Genomic DNA, 18,946 nt, shown 5'->3' on the forward strand with positions numbered 1-18,946 from the left:
TATAAGGTTGATTTTATTTGAAACATTTCTTAGGGTACCTGCAGATCTGAGTTGCCCAGCTTTTCGGATGATCTTCTTGGAGCATTTAAATACCTATCTCTTCATTTTCCTCTGAAATATTTTCTAGCAAAGCTTGAATGGGGGGCATAAAGTAAATATTAAAATTTTCATCCATTTTCTTTTGTTCTTGGTCATTTTTATTTTAATTTGTTAGCTCTTTTCATCATTTTGTATGTATTTTTAAGTCCAGTGTTTTAGATCACTTATGAGAATAAAGTTTGTTTGTAATTAAGGTGACTTGATGCAGATAAATAAAACAAATAAGAATGTAGAAAGCTATATTACCCAAGATGTACCACTGTATGATGATTAATGGGAATTAATTAGGAATATATTAATTTAATTGAATATACCAAAAGAGATTCATTGAGAGCCATATATAAGAAATCAAAGCAAAGCCATATTATTTTCCACTCTTCTGAAAAATAACCATAAATATTCGTAAGAAGCTCTATAATCTTATAGGCATTGACTCACTACCTTTTTACAGGAGCGGCAATGAAGAAAAACTAATGGCTTTACTGACTCCTCTCAATGTGAATTGCCATGCAAGTGATGGGCGAAAGGTAAGTTATTTAAAATATCCTCCTTTGACAATTTCTTCTTGTTTTATACTGAAAATATTTGAAGTTGGCATATATATATGTGTCTGTACACATATGTATATGTCCTGTATAACTGTATTTTTACTGGCATCTTTTGACCATAAAATGAAATGCTGCTGTATCTGTTATTGGCAGTTGTGACATATTCATAGAGCTGGTGAAGCATGGATTTTAAGCCTTTTCTCTTAAATGTCAGACACTGGAAGTTGTTTGTTAAATGGAACTGCAGCTTTGTCGGTGATTAAAATTATGACATGTATTATTTTCTGTGTACGATTGTGGCAATTAGAAATATTTGTTTATGTCCTGTTTTTACCCGGCTTTGTTAGGGTATTTGCATTTTTGATTTCCTGTTTGGCAGAGGGAGATTTGTTTGCTAGACACCAACAGTTTTTACCATTTAGAGCTGAGAAAATGCCAACAATTTTTTAGATAAGTAACAGTTCAGCTTTTTTGTTTATTGTTTCTTTAATTGGCTAAGTTTTTATCACGCTATATTGAAAAAAATAGGTTAAAGAGGAAATATTCTGCATTAAACTACAGTTGTTATAAATGTAAGGTGTATGTATAAAACGTACAGCTGGCATCTTCGTGATATGCTTTGTATTTGTGCTGTTTATTGGCTAAAATGTAACCCTTCACAGCCTCCGATAATTGACTGCAAAGTTTTGCAGTAATTTACCTGATAGCTACTGAAAAACAAAGCACTCTGTGCTGTAAAGTCTTTTAAAAAATGACAGCTCCTATCTTATTGTTTAAGGATAGATTTTGTATTTCAAAAGCATAAAATATTTGTAGAGTCACATCATAAATATTGAGGAAAATCATTTTGTGTCCAGCCTTTAAAGAATTAGTTTCTTTGAAATTATTTATAGTAAAAAGGTCCTCTGGAAAATGTCAGGATGGATGGTACACCCCTTAGATATAATGTCTTTAAGTGTGTCCATGCTCTTTTCCCATTGTAATGAAACCCATTTAAAAATGGCAAAGAATTGAATCCTCCCCCCAAATACATGTTATTTGTTATTATAGCTGGCTCATATATCGTGAAATATCACGTGGCCTAGTGAGCATGCAGTTTCTCTGGATAATTTAAGGGAAAGACTTCTACTTTAATGGAAGGTTAAATTATATATATTTCAGGCTATGAACTAGCAAAGATTTACTCAGTATTATTGATGACTTTTGAGAGATGTTGTTAAGTGATAACTGCTCATTTTTTTTTCTTTAATTTGGAAGTTGCTGTGGGGATTTTAACATTCTTGAGTTACTGTGAGCTCCAGATTTTGTTTGGATCCTCTCAGTAGATAAAGTAACTTTTATCACAGTGCAGAAAAGGGCCTTCTTAACTATAGTAAGCGTAGCTATATCTTTATATGGAGCTTATCTAGAGCCCAGCCGACTTCAGGTTTTCTTAGTCATTTTAATATTACAGAATTTTTGTGCTATTACTGTAGCAGGAGTCGATTTCCATCCCAGACTCATTCTCCCATTCTCGCCCTTAGACCTTGCCAGCCCCACTTGTAGCTCAGGAAATCGTAATAATTAAGGGGCATGAACACTGATAATTAACAAATTACCTCTTCTCCCTGCCTCATCCCCATGTAACTATATAGAACTCCTTGATTTTTCCTTCTCCCCTAAAGAGGATGTATCTCTCCCCTCATTCCTTTAGCTGGAACAGTGTATTCCTTACCCAAATTCCTATGGCTCCTTTTCTGTATTACTCTATGGCATTTACCACAGAAATTTTTCCTCTATTCATCCATTTGCTCTTTGTATTTTGCACTGGACCAAGCCCGACGCCTTGCAGTTGGCAGAAATCTTAGGATATGAATATGCTCCCTAATAAACACAATTTTATCCTCCGAGTGTAAAATCATCTGTGCTCTTTTCCCTTTAGAAAATTAACTCTGAAGTATGTGAATGGGAGATTTTATATTTTCTGTTATTATATGTCATTACTAGTATTATTTTATTCATTTATTTTTGAGTTATTACACAGTGGAGGAAAATTATATATTTTAATGTATAGGACATTTTTAAGAACATTTCATAAATTAATATAATGCTATAGGATTCATAACATATGAATAATGCAATAATTCTCCAAAATGTGTTACTATACTTTTTTAGATTATTAATTTGCTCAAATTAAATAGAAAAAGGAAACGAGACGTAAGCATTTATTACGTTTTGGTTCTATGCATATAACATTAAAAATCATTCACAATTGTGCATCGGTACGCAAAATGCAAATAAAATTTTATAATTAAAATCGAATTGAGTTCATATTTAGATATTACCTTTGTTTATGGCACAGAGTAATTCTTATTAAATGTGCCAGCTACAGTAAAGCCACAAAGTGGTACATATTCTGGATGCTAATGGAGATTGGGATAAGATCCCTTAGTTATGACAGTATCTTTTGTTTTCTTGCTTTTGGTGTCAAGGATATGTGTAAGCAAATCTAGCTGTGAAATTACACGTCTGTCTTATGTATTTAGTATTTTTTCAGGCCATTTGCATGTGTTTAGGAAGTGAGATTGTATATTAACAAGAGAATAAAGCTACTTTACAAATATAGTAAGTTATGTATATAAGGTTTTATTTCTTAAATTTGCATTTTAGAATGCAGTGCAGAATCAAACTTATTCTTAGAGGGTTTCTAAATGACTGTGTTAATGCTTTAGTGAGTCCTTGCCTATCTCTGTTTTTACTATGATTCCTGGTTTATAAATTAAAAAGCACATGGAAATGTCAATTTCGTAATATTTTTAGAGAGAACTGTTCCTTATAGTTAACTAGTAGGTGCAGAATTTGCCTTGATACATGTCGGGGTTTTAGGCTGCAGCATTCCTTTTCAATGCAATATGTGGGATTATACAATGACAATGTAACTTTTAAATAGTCTCTTAATTCTATACTGTGATGTGGTGATTATCTAATTAGGTAATATATGAGTGGTTAATGTTTTTATTTCCCATAGACATTTGTTTTTCTAACCTGTAGAATTCTGAAAATAGTGAAGTACCAATAAGGTTTTAAGTAATTTATATTGTTATTTATGCTTTTATTTTACATGTAAATCAAAGTGGAGCTTGGCTACTTGAGAAATTTCCAGTTGTTTTTTACCCCGAAAAGCAAAGACAAAATTTTGTTACAATATTTTGTTCTGAAATGCCACTTTTGTACACTTATATACACATTTAAATGATGGCCACTTTAGAAACATGGGGCATAGATAGAATTTATTCTTCAATCACCTGCCCATTATGATTAGACATAACATTTTATGGTTCCTTATTTTGAATTGGAGTGAAATGCAACTAGATCTTTTGAACAGATTGTTCCCTTTCTAGAATTCTTTTTTTTCTATATTTTCAAACATTTATTCTTCCTTTAAAGTGTTTTCTGTCAAGATCAGATGTTTTATTAGCAACCAGCCAAATTAATTGTTTGATATGTAACTTTAAGGTGATAGGGGTTTTTTGTTTTTCAGTATTAATTTTCATAAGGATACCTTTATACACTGAACAAAAAAATTCTTCAGTACATCTCAAATTATTCTACTACTCAGCCCTCTTCAGAGTTCTTTCTGGTCCCTCTTGTGTGATTTCCCTTTCTTGGCTGCCTTTATCCCCTTCCAAAATGAATGTCCTACATCTATCCCCTCCTTATAACAAGGGACTAGATTGGAGCTGGGTATTACTGAATGCGTAATACTTTGCATGCATGTACTGTGCCTATCACTATGATTGTCAACAAATAATGAAAGTAATGAATATTTGTTGGTAACTTATTTTTAGGAAGTATTCAGTGTAATTTCTGGTGTTTCAGGTTTCTTTCAGCTCCTTTCACTCATTCAGCCAGCACTCAGGTACAGTGTATAGGTCACTGTGCTAAGTGTTATGGGAGATAAATATGTGTTTAATGGTATCGATTCACAAGAAGCTCAGTGCGAGATAGAATGATTAAGACATTTTCCTGTACATTGAAGGTAATGCTCTAAAAAAAGGTATGATTCCTTTTGCTGTCATACAATTATAAAGTGTAGATTTAAGGTGGGTTTTTTGTTATTGTTTTTTGTTTTCATTTTTGTTTTGTTTTGTTTTGGTTTTGGTCCCTTTATTTTAAAGCATTAGTATTTGGACATGGATGCTCTTCTCTAAGAAACCACAAATTTAGATGAATGGGCAGTTGGAGGAGCATGATTTAAACTCAGAAACATTCACTAAAGAGTATCTTTAAATGTCAGATTTCCGCTGTGTAAATGTTTGCTTCCATAAAACAGTTAATAATGAATAAGATTCTGGAAACAGAAAACTAAAGTGTTTGAAAACTATTTTTTAATGGAGATCAGGTAGAAATAAAGTAGAATTTAGTGCCACCCGTTGAAGATACCATAAAAGAATTATTTAGTTGAAAGATCAAACAGACTCAGAGGTTAGACATACTGGGTTCTATTCTCTGCTGTTCCACTTTCCAAGTGTGTGGCCATGGCTCTGCAGTTTTTAGTGCATTCATTTGTAAATGGACATAATCATACTCCTTCCACAAGGTAGTTGAGAGGGTAAAGTGAAATAATGTGGTTAATGTAAACCATTGTAGCACGTGGTAGAACCTCAGTAAATTAAAATCCAACTCCTTTGGTACATGTATTTGAAGCTTTGGGGCATATTAGAATGGACATATGTATAGTTTTGAGTACTCCAGCATTCCCCCACTTTGCCATGGAAATTGTCTTTCAGTCACATATCATTTGGATAAATGTATGTTACCAGGTAGTCTACAAAGCATGTAATTGAATTCTTTCGGAGCTTGGTGTTCACCACCCTCCCAAAACATCACTTTTAATAAATAAATTTGTTTATATTAACAGTTTATAAATTCAGAAATGTGTTTTTGAGATATCTATAACCATTTGAGCCTATATTTATTAAAAATTAATACCTGGCTGAAAATAATACCACAGTTTTCATTTCAATTCCATAAATGAATCCAATAAACAATATAAGATTAGTGAGCTTTCTTTTGCATTTATATTTGAATTTTAGGGTTATATATGTTTGTTGTATTGTAATATAGAATTTCTCAGTATTCCTGGTTAACAGCTCCCTCCCTCAGTGTCAGTCTCCACCAAAAATCATGTTTGACCAAGTTTTAACAGCCATTGTATGGTAGATTGTTACTTTGAAGACTTCTCAAAGGAAACCATGCCTCTCATTATTTTATGCTTTGGTCTTGTTCCTTCCCTACATTGACTTTGAGCTAAGCATAGGACTGGTTTGATGAATAAAGTAAAGCAGAAGTGGTGTTGTGCCACTTTTGGGACTAGCCCTTGAATTGGTCTGGCAGTGGCCAGCCAGTTCAGGGCTTCTGGAATGCTCTCAGCTGCCACGCCATAAGGCAGCCCATGCAGCCACGTGGACACCTCTACCCGGGGACCTGCCTGAGCTCAGCTAAGTCTCTGTGTGACTCTTTGTCCATGCATCCCAGACACTAGCCTCAGTCATTCCCAGGTTAGCCTCTGGGTGACATCAGCCATCCCTAGCACCCTAGCCCATACTGCGTAGAGTAGAAGAGCCAGTCAGGTAAGCCACTAGTTGGGGGTGTTTTGCTATCTAGTACAGGATCATTGAAATGCCCATACTGTAAGTGAATATGACTCAACACTTATTATCTTTTGGGCGGGAAAGATTGCAACTTTTCTCAAGTGGATTACTGAAAAGGGCTCTTTCAGAGCTGTGAGGAAGAGTTAGTGAAGATTTAAAGATACATTTATTTCCTTAGATATGTTTAATTATTTTGAATTTATATCTTACATTTTCATATTATTTTCCCTCTTGGAATGCAAAAATTAATTTCACATGCCTGTGCATTTCTTGAGGGGGCGGTGCTCATAGTATTATGGGGAAAAGCAGGAATTTAAAGCTAGAAGACCAAGTTTTAAATTAAAATTATTACTAGGCAAGTTTTGTCATATCTCTGGGTTGTCATTTTTTTTTTTTTTTAAAGATCCCTCCCTCCCTTCCTTCTTTCCTTCCTACTTTCCTTTCTTTCTGGGAAAGAGCATGAGCCAGGGGTAGGGCAGAGGGAGAGGGAGGGAGAGAATCTCAAGCAGACTCTGTGCTGACAGCGGATCCCAACTCAGGGCTCAATTTCATGACCCTGAGATCATGATCTGAGTTAGAATCAAGAATCGGACACTCAACCGACCTAGCCACCCAAGCGCCCCTGAATTCTCCATTTTTTAGCCTACACATTGAAGAATTTGGCCATATGACCTCTCAAATACCTTTAACATCAATATTTTAAGATTGTAATATATTACTTATTTAAGATTGTAATATATTACTTATTTAAGATTGTAATGTATTACTTATTTCTCGCTAGAGTTAGTAGCAATTACCAGTCATACAGAATTAGATTATGTGAGGATGTATGGAGTCACACCAGATAAGACACTCCTGGAATCTGGAATAAAATTTACCTAGAGCCTTATTTCCCTTTAAGAAAGTGTTAGCATTACCTGAGGGCCCATGCCTGGCTCTCTATAGCCTTTCATGGCCTTTATCATCGTCCTCTGATCTTGGCATAACTTGGTGGATGAAAAGTCATACCATTTTTTAAATTTCCAACTTTTATGGATGTTACTTGGGATTACAGGAAGGTCAAAGTGCCATAAGTTTGCATTAGGGAACTCTTCAAGTACTTTATGTTTAATTATATATCTAATCTAATCACTTCTTTAAAATACATCTTGCTGAGCAGTGCATGCCTTACTATAATGCAGAAATCCCTTAGAGCAAGTTTTCTTGCCTACTTATGATGGAATATATTGTATAAAATCACTATGCTTGTGTATATTCGTTTTGTAACAATAAGGGCTTGAAAATGTCTTTTTTATTTTTCATTAGGGAATCGCTTCTTCTAAAACAGTCTCTATTTTGTCAAGCATGACATTTCTACTGGTGAGGGTAATTAGTACTCATGCCAACTGTGCTCTGTTTCTCTCTTTGAGAAACGAATTTTTAGTAGAAAGGGACCTGTGTTAAAAAGCAGGTAGTAGGGGCGCCTGGGTGGCTCAGTGGGTCGGGGCCTCTGCCTTCAGCTCGGTTTGATATCCCAGGGTCCTGGGATCGAGCCCCACATCGGGCTCTCTGCTCAGTGGGGAGCCTGCTTCCTTCTCTCACTGCTTGCTTCTCTGCCTATTTGTGATCTGTCAAAAACAAACAAACAAACAAACAACAAAAAAACCTTTAAAAGGCAGGTGGTAAAACAGGAGTTCACTTTAGCTCTGCTTAGCCACCCTCCTCCTAACTTTGGTTTCTCCTACACCCGTATCCAAAAAACATGTTTCCTGCAGTTGTCAACATTAGACTAGTTACTAGTTGAGGGATAGAAAAGGAGTGAGTACTCAATCATTTTGCTGTGAGTATGATACATTACTAAAATTTGATTTAGAAGCCTGGTTACAAAAGTGACACTTAAATGTCTTCTTTTAAAATAGCAAGAATCTAAGTTCAAAGTGCTCTTTCTGCAAGTGAACCAAACTTTATAGGGTACAGTAGATCTCAGCTGCAACATTCACTTGGAAATATCTATGTGGCCGAGTGGCAAGGGCGGTGGGTGTGGAAGTAACACACACAATAGCTCCAGTGGTTTTGATGATGTCCAAGTTCTGTGATTGAGTGGGATGGTGGGCAGTGTTAGGAACATATTTTTATGTTATCAGTTACTACCTGAAGAAGATACTTAAAAATATCCCTATAATGATTATGATTTGATACAATATCTTTGGTTTAAACTGTTGGGTTAACGTCAGTTAATAGTAGAGTATTACCTTTAGGTAAGGGTGAACCTTAGTGGGTGAAAGGCTTGCTTAGGGACAAAGACAAGTCAGATTTTAAAAATTTCTGGCCTGATGAGAAGCAACAAAAAGGGAAGAGTTAATAAAAGACTTAAGAATTGTGAGATTGGGGCGCCTGGGTGGCTCAGTGGATTGAGCCTCTGCCTTAGGCTCGGGTCGTGATCCCAGGGTCCTGGGATTGAGCCCCATATTGGGCTCTCTGCTAGGCAAGGAGCCTGCTTCCCCACTCCCCTCCATGCTTCTCTGCCTACTTGTGATTTCTCTGTCAAATAAATAAATAAAATCTTTAAAAAAAAAAAAGAATTTTGAGATTATATGTAGCTTTGAATGAGCATTATAAGGATCTGTGGTCTGACTATAATACAAAAGCAATATAAATTGTTAATTTATTAATTTGTACAGTTACCTGATATCCCAGCTCAGGTTGCCATACCATAGACCGGGTGGCATAAAAACCAGAAATTTATTTCTCAGTTCTGGAGGCTGGGAAGTCCAAGATCAAGGTTTCAGGATGGTCACTGTCTCATGAGGGGCTTTTCTAGCTTGTGGAGAGCCCCCTTCTTGCTGAGAGAGAAAGCAAACTCTTGGGTATCTGTTCTTTATAAGGGCACTAACCCCATTATGAGGACTGTACTTCATGACCTTATCCAACCCTACCTACCTCCTTAAGGTCCTGTTTCCAAGTACCACCACATTAGGGTTTGGGCTTCAGTATATGAATTTGCCGGGGTGGGTGTGGGCACAAAACACTCAGTCGATAACACCGGGTTATTTTCATATCACTACCTTTTTAAAAAATATTAATTTCCTAATAATTGACCAGGAAGCGTGCTTCCCTTCCCCCCCCATACATATTCATCCATTTACTTACTTGCTCAATTAAATTAGAATTATAAAGGAAAATATCTACAAGCATCAAGAATCCCCATAATATTCCTTTTTTTAAAAGATTGTTTTCTGTGACTAGTAAGAAAATGCCTTACTCTGCTAAGAATAGTGTCAACAGTAAAACTTCAAAAACAACACTATGAATACCATGTGTAATTATTTGAAATGCATATTTGGATAGCCGAATTAGGAAATTTGAAAATAGACAAACTCTACATATAAAATGTTTCCTATATTGATTTATCTTTTGTGAAGATAGTAGCATGATAACACCCTACTCTGAGACCATAAAAATGCCCGCTAAAAGTAATCTAATTTCAGAGAGGACTCAGTACCTCTTAGGACTGGGAAGGGGCTATGGGCCGGGAACAGAACTAGAGCTCTCTGCTCTTGGCTAGTGTCAGCTGCCAGATTCACATACCCACGCTCAGAAACAACAAGGACTTTATCACTGAAGGAACTTTGAGGTGACAGCCTATCTCCCAAGTCCTAGAGCTCTTAACAACATGAAAATCAGGACTTTCTCCCAATTTGCACAGTTAAAATGACTATTTAAGGATCTAATGCAGAATGAGTCCCTTATAAATAATCTTTAGATGCCAATCAATGTACCTTGTGTCCTGTTTCAAGAATAAGTCAGCTCTCTATTGAATGTAAGTTAGAATCTTTGATGTTTAGATTTTAAAACCCGAGACTGCGAATATTAATTATAAAAAGAATTCAGGCAAGGTTTGAGTAGTGTGAAAACTTTTCTGCATAAGGGATAAAGCATCAGGTTAGTATCAGGCACGAAACCTGGTTTCCATAAAGTCTGCCAGCTGTTTCTCATTAAATAATGCAAAATTAATGTTGCACCTTCTGAGAGTGCTAAGCATTCTTTCTTTTTCCCCTCCCATGCAAACCCAGTGAGAGGAAGCTAGAAACTCATTTTCATGCGTACGTTTCAATTCTGCTGAATCTGAGGCTGGAAAAGAGAAAAAACAAATTTCTGGCTATTGCAGAATCCCCTTGGAGTTTCCATGATGAGAACGTTAAGTTAAAATTGAATTTAGTTGGCATTCAGAACTTTATTCTCACAAAGATTCCTCTGTGGATTTCCTGTTCTTTCTTGTATGCTCCTTTCCTTTCCCTGCTCCTTCTCTTCCCAATATATGTACTTAAAATAAAGATAGTCCTTTATAGTCTCAATTTAAAAATAAATTTTTACTATATAAGGCAGCTGAAGTACAGGAACTTTATTTTATAAGCCATTTCATAAATTCTACAAGTTTTCAAATGCTTTAGGTTCATTCTTAAAGATGACAGGTGTTTGGAAGACTGTCCTTTTTGAGACTGGGAAACAGCAATCATATTTACCTCTGTTCATGCAGCCTATCTAGAATTCAAAGAATGTTCCTTGGAGGAGAACATAAAGGGTAGTTAGTCCGGCCTCCCAATGCAGTGTTGGGACGTCACTGTGAGGATCTGATGGACTGCTATCTGGCTCTGCTTGAATACATTTTTTTTTTTTTTTTTTAATGAGAGCTCACTGGTCTGGATCGGACCATATCTGACTTAGTGCCGAACTTAAGATGGCACACATTAGGGAGCTGTATTGACTAGCCAGAGGGTAACCAGGAAGGTATCCAGAAAATTATTCTGGAAAAAACCATTGAGACAACTGCAGGGATTTAGTTCAAGAGACCAAGTGACAGTCTGTTAGAGATATGTAGAAAAACCCTGCTCTAGGAAAGACGCCGATAAATTGTCTTGTCCGATTTCAGTTTCCTGTTATTCTTTCTTGTCCTCTACTACTTACTATTCTACACAGCGCTGTTAAGAAGCCCTACATTTCAGGGGTGCTCATCCAGGGGGATGGTCACACTCTCCTCATTCATGGGGTTTCACATATAATACCTATGGATCAGTGCTGAGGTAGTTAGAGCCACCACCGGGATCCCTGCCCACCGTGAGTTACTCTTCCTGCCACTTAGCCGTATTAATCCATCTCCGAACATGCTATCTAGAACCTGAGCAGCCGGCCAGAGGAGGAAGGCAGAAGGGGCGTGCTGAGATCAGACCGTCTGGATTTGATCTCTGATGGTGCTGTTGACGTCTTGTGCTAGTCTCCCTGTTCCCCAGTTTCCTCCTCTCTATGCAGATTATAATAGTTTTCTAGCGCTGGTAATCGGTGTGTAAGGTAAATATAAGTAAATCCAAGTTAATGCATATAATACATTTTGAAAAGTGCTTTGTACCTAGAAAGTCCCTAATAGATTTTAGCTACTATTTTCAATAAACAACTTTGTATTTTCAAAATGTTTTCATATCTTCCATTTCATTTTAACCTGAAAATAACTTGTTGAGGAAACTGGGGTGATTGTCTGCTTTTACCCTATTACAGAAAACATTAATATGTTAGACACTCAGAGGTTCTAGGAGTGGTATCATGTCTGTTATTACAAAGTAATAGTCCTGATACAGTCCATTGTGATGAGATCATGTATGTGTTTAGCTCGAGACACCATGCTCTAGAGTAGCATTGATCAGGAGGCCCAGGACCAGAGGAAAAGATTGGAGAAGAAAACATTACTATAGGAGGATCGAGTAATGTGTAATCTGTAGAAGAAAAGTTAAAGGACACCTAGTTTTTGAAAAAGGCATGAATAAAATGTCTTTTTAGAAAAGTTGTTATTTCTACTTGAGTTCATCAGTTTTCATTCCCCAGATAATTTCTTTTTAAAATTCCCTTTATAGGGGCGCCTGGGTGGCTCAGTGAGTTAAGCCTCTGCCTTCGGCTTAGGTCATGATTCCAGGGTCCTGGGATCGAGCCCCACATCAGGCTCCAGGCTCTCTGCTGAGCAGAGAGCCTGCTTCTCCCTCTCCATCTGCTTGCCTTTCTGCCTACTTGTGATTTCTCTCTATGTCAAATAAATAAATGAATCTTTAAAAAATTAAAAAATAAAATTCCCTTTATAAAAGCCCAAGAATTGAGAAAACTTCAAGGAGATTATAATAATCTTCATTATGGTACTACTTTAAATCTCCCCAAGAAGACAGGCTTCGGTGATATGTGTTTCCATGCACTCGTGCCCATATTGATTCTCTAGCTTGCAAGTTGTTTGATTTTGATTAAAGTATCACTGTCTCCAAGAACTTCTTAGGTGTACCTAGCAAGCAGATTAATCATGTCTCTCTGCCTGAAAGAAATCTAATAAGCTCTGATGGTGTGGTTATTATATTTTCCTGGGAATTTTATATTAATGTCTGATAATAGCATTTTATTTGTGGAAGGGAAATACTGATCTGTCTTAACCAGACGAGCAGTTTGAGTGAGGTGTTTTTTGTTAAAGAGCCAGAACAGAGGTGGAACAACCTGATTCTCCACTTCTAGACAATGAGTAAATAATCATGGTATAGCTAACAGTGGAAATACTATACAAGGAATGAGATAAACTTATATATACTAATATTTTAAAAGAAAAGTAGTGAATTACAGAAGAGTATAATATCCATTTGTGTGACTATAACAACAGCAAAAAGAACTCAGAAAAACATGTCTATGTACACAATAAAAAAACTCAAGTGATACTAGTGCATCTATAAACAGTGGTTCCCTTCAGAAAAGGGGTTTGTTGAGCCAGAGGAAGAAGTAGAGAGAACATTTTACTATATATTATTTTATAGGGAATATACTATTTTTATAATATAAAAGGGAATTCTGTTGGAGTGCATGGTGAGTAAAGATAACTGATAATTGAGAGCAGTTATAAAACTGAGAAAATTCATATGTAACACCTCTTTTTTGGAACTATAACTGAAAGTATGTTTTTATAAAAATGTGGAAATAAGTTTTGGAATTTTTAAGTGTAATGATCTTCTGTTTGTTTGTATATACTTTATAAAAAGATGGAATCAAGGAGATTCAAATCAAAACCACATTGAGATAACCACCTGACACCAGTTAGAGTGGCAAAAATTAACAAGGCAGGAAACGACAAATGTTGGAGAGGATGTGGAGAAAGGGGAACCCTCTTACACTATTGGTGGGAGCCACTTTGGAAAACAGCATGGAGATTCCTCAAAAAATTAAAAATAGAGCTACGCTATGACCCTGAAATTGCACTACTGGGTATTTACCCCAAAGATACAGATGTAGTGAAAAGAAGGGCCATATGTACCCTAATATTCATAATAGTGATGTCTGTAATAGCCAAACTGTGGAAGGAGCCGAGATGCCCTTCAACAGATGAATGGATAAAGAAGCTGTGGTCCATATATACAGTGGAATATTACGCAGCGATCAGAAAGGATGAATATCCAACTTTTGTATCAACGTGGATGGAACCGGAGGAGATTATGCTGAGTGAAATAATCAAGCAGAGAAAGTCGATTATCATATGGTTTCACTTACTTGTAGAACATAAGGAATAGCATGGAGACCATTAGGAGAAGGAATGGGAAAATGAAAAGGGTGGGGAATAGAAGTGAGAGATGAACCATGAGAGATGGTGGATTTCAAGAAACAAACTGAGGGTTTTAGAGGGGAGGGGGGGGGGATGAGTGAGCCTGGTGGTGGGTATTAAGGAGGGCATGTATTGCGTGGAGCACTGGGTGGTGTACATAAACAATGACTCTTGGAACACTGCATCAAAAACTAATGATGTATTTTATGGTGACTAACATAACACAATTAAAAAAAAAAGATGGCAGGAAGTTAAGAAATTTACAAGGATGATATTCGGAATTCACAGGTCACAGAGATAGTAATTGCAAAACTGATGGTACACAGAGCAGTCTTACCATGAAAAGGAGGATATCCAGGCATAATATGCCCTCTGATGCAGTGCTGTATGAAGTATTATTTATGAAGTATTCTTGCTAAAGAAGTTTCACGTGAAAGAGGAAGTTCCGATTTATGTGGAACACAGAAAACAGAGATAGGCACAAGTGAAATCAGCACACAGGAAAGGGAAGAATTAACAAGGTCTCTTCAATAAGTCAGGATCGTGAACAAAGAAAAAAGAGATGAAGACCATTGTAGATGTAGGGAGACTTAATGGTATAAGAACCAAAAGAATTGGTCCTGACATCCAGCGAACCAACTTGAGAAAGTTTTTCAGGCAGTTAGGAAGGTGCTTTATATGGGTATTAAATGGATTTACCACTGTTATGTTAAATGTAATAACTTTGGGGTTTTAAATGAAAATGCCCATAATTTTTAAAGACACCTTGGGAGAGCGAGATGTTAACAGTGTCTTGAGTTTGCTTCAGAACACTTCAGTGGGAAAAATAAAAGACAAGAAAAGAGGTGGCAGATGGCAGTGTCACCAAGTCTTAATAATGAATGGTTATTGAATCTGGATGATGCTTACATGCATGTTCAAGTGCTGAAAAGATCATAAAGCTTTATCTGATGAAGCCATTTTTGTAACTGTAGCAAGAGCAAGAGGCTGGAAGAAGAGCTTGACTAGTATGTGGAGCTTGTATGGACTGAGAAAGACTACACTTGGGTCTTTTAAAGGAATTGTTTAAATGGGAAGAGAAGTATCCTTTGTTATCTCTTGAGCCAACTTTTAATAGGATTCTTTTCCTAGTTTGGCAGAGGAATAAATCTTTCTTTATTCAGAATGTCTGTGTGCCCTTGCACGTAGGCGCGCACATACAGACACACACACAATTTTCTGACTTGGGACAGTTCCAGGAACCAGGAAATTCATTCAGCATGAAACTGAGTAGAGTGATCAGCATCTCCATTTGCCAGGGATGAATGGGTTTCCTGGGACCAGGAAAATCTTGGGCAAACCGGGATGAGTTAGTCACCATAGTCCGGAAAATTCCAGAAGATTTGATCGAGGTCAAACTGGGCCTTTATCTTAATTAAAACCAAAATACACTATGTATCAGGAGGTTAGATAGCTTTCTGATGACTTACATCATGGCTTAACAGTTGTGGTTTTGTTCTTTCCTAGGGAAGGCATCAAACATGACTCAGGCCTCTGTTGAAATGTAGGTGTAACTCACACAGATTTAAAGTCAAATTCACCAAACCAGGTTTTTCATCTCCTCTGTTCCCTCTTAGTAATGTAAATCAAAAGCTAACAAAAACTTTCTTTTTTTAATACCCTACTAAATATAAGGTACTGTGTTAAGCCTTCAAACGTAAAATTAAGATATAGTCTCTGTTCTCATGAATTCAGGGTAGATTCGAGGAGACAAATAAATAATCACTGTATGTTATTTTGTGACAGGTGTTAGAGTAAAAGATTGTGACAAATAATTTTAGGACCAGTCTTTGGCAATCTTTTTTGTATTTTATTTGCAAAATAGTGTCCAGAGACAGAACAAAGGGAGAAGAGATAATTATTTGGAGTTTGCTATTTTTTTAAAAAGATTTTGTTTATTTATTTGCCAGAGAGAGAGAGAGAGAGAGCAAGAGAGCACAAGCAGGGGGAGCAGCAGGCAAGAGGTAGAGGGAGAAGCAGACTCCCTGCTGAGCAGGGGATCGAGTCCCTGCATCAATACGGGATATGGGACTCCATCCCAGAATCCTGGGGTCATGACCTGAGCTGAAGGCAGATGCTTAACTGACTGAGCCACCCAGATGTCCAGGGAGTATTGGTATTTTGGAATCTCATTTTAAAATCTTATCTAAGGAATGTCCTAAAGTGTGTGCTTTATAAAAGTGGAATAAAAACAGTCTTAAGAAATTAAGAGTTAATTTTTATATTTTATGCTTTTTAGATGAACAGTGTTCCAAAGATTGGGATATATTCTGTATGGTAATGGTTAAACTTCCAGAGCTTTCTCAACACTATCAGATCAAGGAACGCTTTCCCTGTATCCAGCAGTCATTTGCAAGAGAGCAATATGTGTTTTGTGTTAAAATGTAAATGCTAAAATTCCTCTGGGATTGACTATGTGTAATAATGCATTTAAATCTTAAGACATAGTTATCATGATTTCTTTGCTCAGTGGAAAAAAAAAGATTTAGAATTTAAATTTTTATATTCTGGGCACATAATAGTAGTATAGGTTTTTGAAAGCTGATAGCTGCCTTATGAATCCGTAAGATTCTTTTATTTTGATATTTAACCCCCAGGAGTATCTTGTCTTTCATTGTTGTTTGGATTTGTTAAGTCACATGTGAAATTAAATTTAAGTGGGAAAATATTTTGTTACTGGTAGGCCTATAATTTTTTCTGATGGTATTTCACTTATTAGTACAATCTAATTCCCAGTCATTTCAGCTAATTAGTAATTAGGGCATTTGAGCCATGTGGAGTGAACCAGGGGGAGTGGAGTAAAAGATGAGGTTGGAAAATTGGAGAGCAGTATTAGGAAAGATTTTTTTATGACTTTCTAGGTATTATACAAACTTAGTTTTTACTTAGAGTGGGATAAAGAAGGTTTATTGGGAGGTTCTGAGCAGAGGACTGGTGTATCTAACTGGTCTGTTTTAGCAGGACCACTCTGTGGCTATGTTGCCTAGACTCTGAGGGGATTATGCTGGAAGCAAGAATGCCAAATAGACGACTGTCACAACTTGCCCAGCTGAGAGAAGATGGGGACTTAGACCAGGCCAGTGGTATTGGAGTCGGAGAATCCAATACAGAGAAGTGATTGGATTCTGGAGATATTTTGGAGATAGTGCCAACAGAAGTACTCTCACTGCAATGAGCGGAGTGTGTGAGGGAAAGATGGTACTCAGGAAAAACTCAAAAGCTTTTGACTTCAGGAACAAAAAGGATAGAGTTGCTATTAAAAGCAATAGGAAATTATTCATTGTAGGTTTTGTTGGGAATACTAGCAACTCACTTGTGTACATGATGATCATGAGATGTCTCCTGTATATCCTTGTGGCGAAGTCAAGTAGGAAGTTAGATGACAAGAGTCAGGCGTTCAGCTAAGGGGACTGAGCTCGAGACAGGATTGAGGAGTCATCAGTGTATGAAAGTTAAATAAATGCACAAGACCACATAAGATCACCAAAGGAATGAGTATAGATAATGAAGAAAAGAGATTTAAGGACACAGTCATGGAGTACTCCAATGTCAAGAAAATGAGAAGCAACCAGACAAAAAGACTAAGGAGTAACCAGTGAGGTAGGTCTTGGTGTCCCAGATACCAAGGAGAGAAGTATTTCAAGAAGGAGGAAGTGGATCCACTTTGTCAGATAGTGCCAACAGCTAAAGTAAGGTGTGGACTGATAAATGACCACTTCTAAGTGTGTAAGATACTTAATAAGGTGATAATAAGTAGTAACTACTATTTGTCATGCTTTTTCTGTGTGATACTGTATTAGGTGCTTATACCATTTTCTGTCATCCATAAGATAGCCTAAAATGGTAGAAATGACAATTCTCATTTTACAGACATTGGAAGGCAAGACCCCAAGACACTGAGAAATTAGTCCAAAGTCACATACCTTATAAAACTGCAAAGCAGGGATGCAAAGTGCAAATATAAAAGCCTTTACTCATTTCCTTATATTATGCTGCCCAGATTTACGGTAAGGTTGCAGGCACAGCTTTTGAACAGGGCTGTCGCTTGTCAACTCTTTTCACTTTGCATGTATGTATAGGGTAAGTTAAAGCTGTCTTACTTGCTTTATTCTGTGCTGCAAATCTATATCATAAAAGACAAGGGTAGATGTGTATGTTTGTTTGTTTCTTATGGCCTGATTCCAAGAAGAAAACTTGGAATTATGAGATTTCCTTAAGGAGGAATTCCTTTTTCTGTAAACATGTCACAGTATGAAATGTCAGTGATAACGTTCTCTTGCAGCAGAAAAAAGTAGTTTGTATATTTGCAAGTGTTCCATACTTATCACTCCTCATGCTTGGCTTTTTGAATATTCCGATGAAAAATCTCTTAAGAATAAATCTAACTGGCACCTGGGTGGCTCAATGGGTTAAGGCCTCTGCCTTCGGCTTGGGTCATGATCCCAGGGTCCTGGGATTGAGCCCCGCATCGGGCTCTCTGCTCAGCAGGGAGCCTGGCTCCTCCCACCCCCGCCTGCCTGTCTACTTTTGATCTCTGTCTGCCAAATAAATAAATAAAAATTTTAAAACAACAACAAAAAACTCAGCAGCTAATTGTAATATGTGAGACTGCGGGAGACCCTAAGAACAGTGGGAAACGTCTGAAAGACCCGAAGCAGAAATTACTTAAGACTGCAGTTTGGGGAAGATCGCTGTAGTTGTTCTATAGAGAAGAAACTGCGGGTGGGCGGCAACTCTGGTGGCTGAAGACCTGGACTGGAGATGGCTGGACCAATGGAGGAGAGCAAGAATGACGGCGTCGGTCCGCCACATGGTAGCAGTGCCCAAGTAGCTGTAGCCGACTCTTAAGGGAATAGGTAAATTCAGAGAGAGAGAGAAAGTACAGAGTAAGTGAGATGAGCCTTTCCCAGTAGTAGTTCCAATGTGGATGCTAATTATGCAAACTTAATAGCATCACTGGAGGGCATATACAAATGTATATGTAAAATGTATGCAATAAATTTGAAGAAATGACAGAAGGCAAAAAGAAAAAGTAA

The 18,946-nt window shown here is 37.0% G+C and overlaps 1 protein-coding gene across 1 annotated transcript in view; it reads left to right on the top strand.

Annotated features, from left to right (window-relative positions):
* The window catches only part of TNKS (tankyrase), a 207,361-nt gene that overhangs the window by 110,561 nt on the left and 77,854 nt on the right, over positions 1-18,946 (top strand). Inside the window, exon 5 of the mRNA XM_082715639.1 lies at positions 551-626. Within this exon, the coding sequence (XP_082571765.1) occupies positions 551-626 (76 nt within the window). The remainder of the gene's footprint in view (positions 1-550; positions 627-18,946) is intronic.

This window comes from Mustela nivalis (genome assembly GCF_964662115.1).
Source record: "Mustela nivalis genome assembly, chromosome: 20".
Lineage (NCBI taxonomy): Eukaryota > Metazoa > Chordata > Mammalia > Carnivora > Mustelidae > Mustela > Mustela nivalis.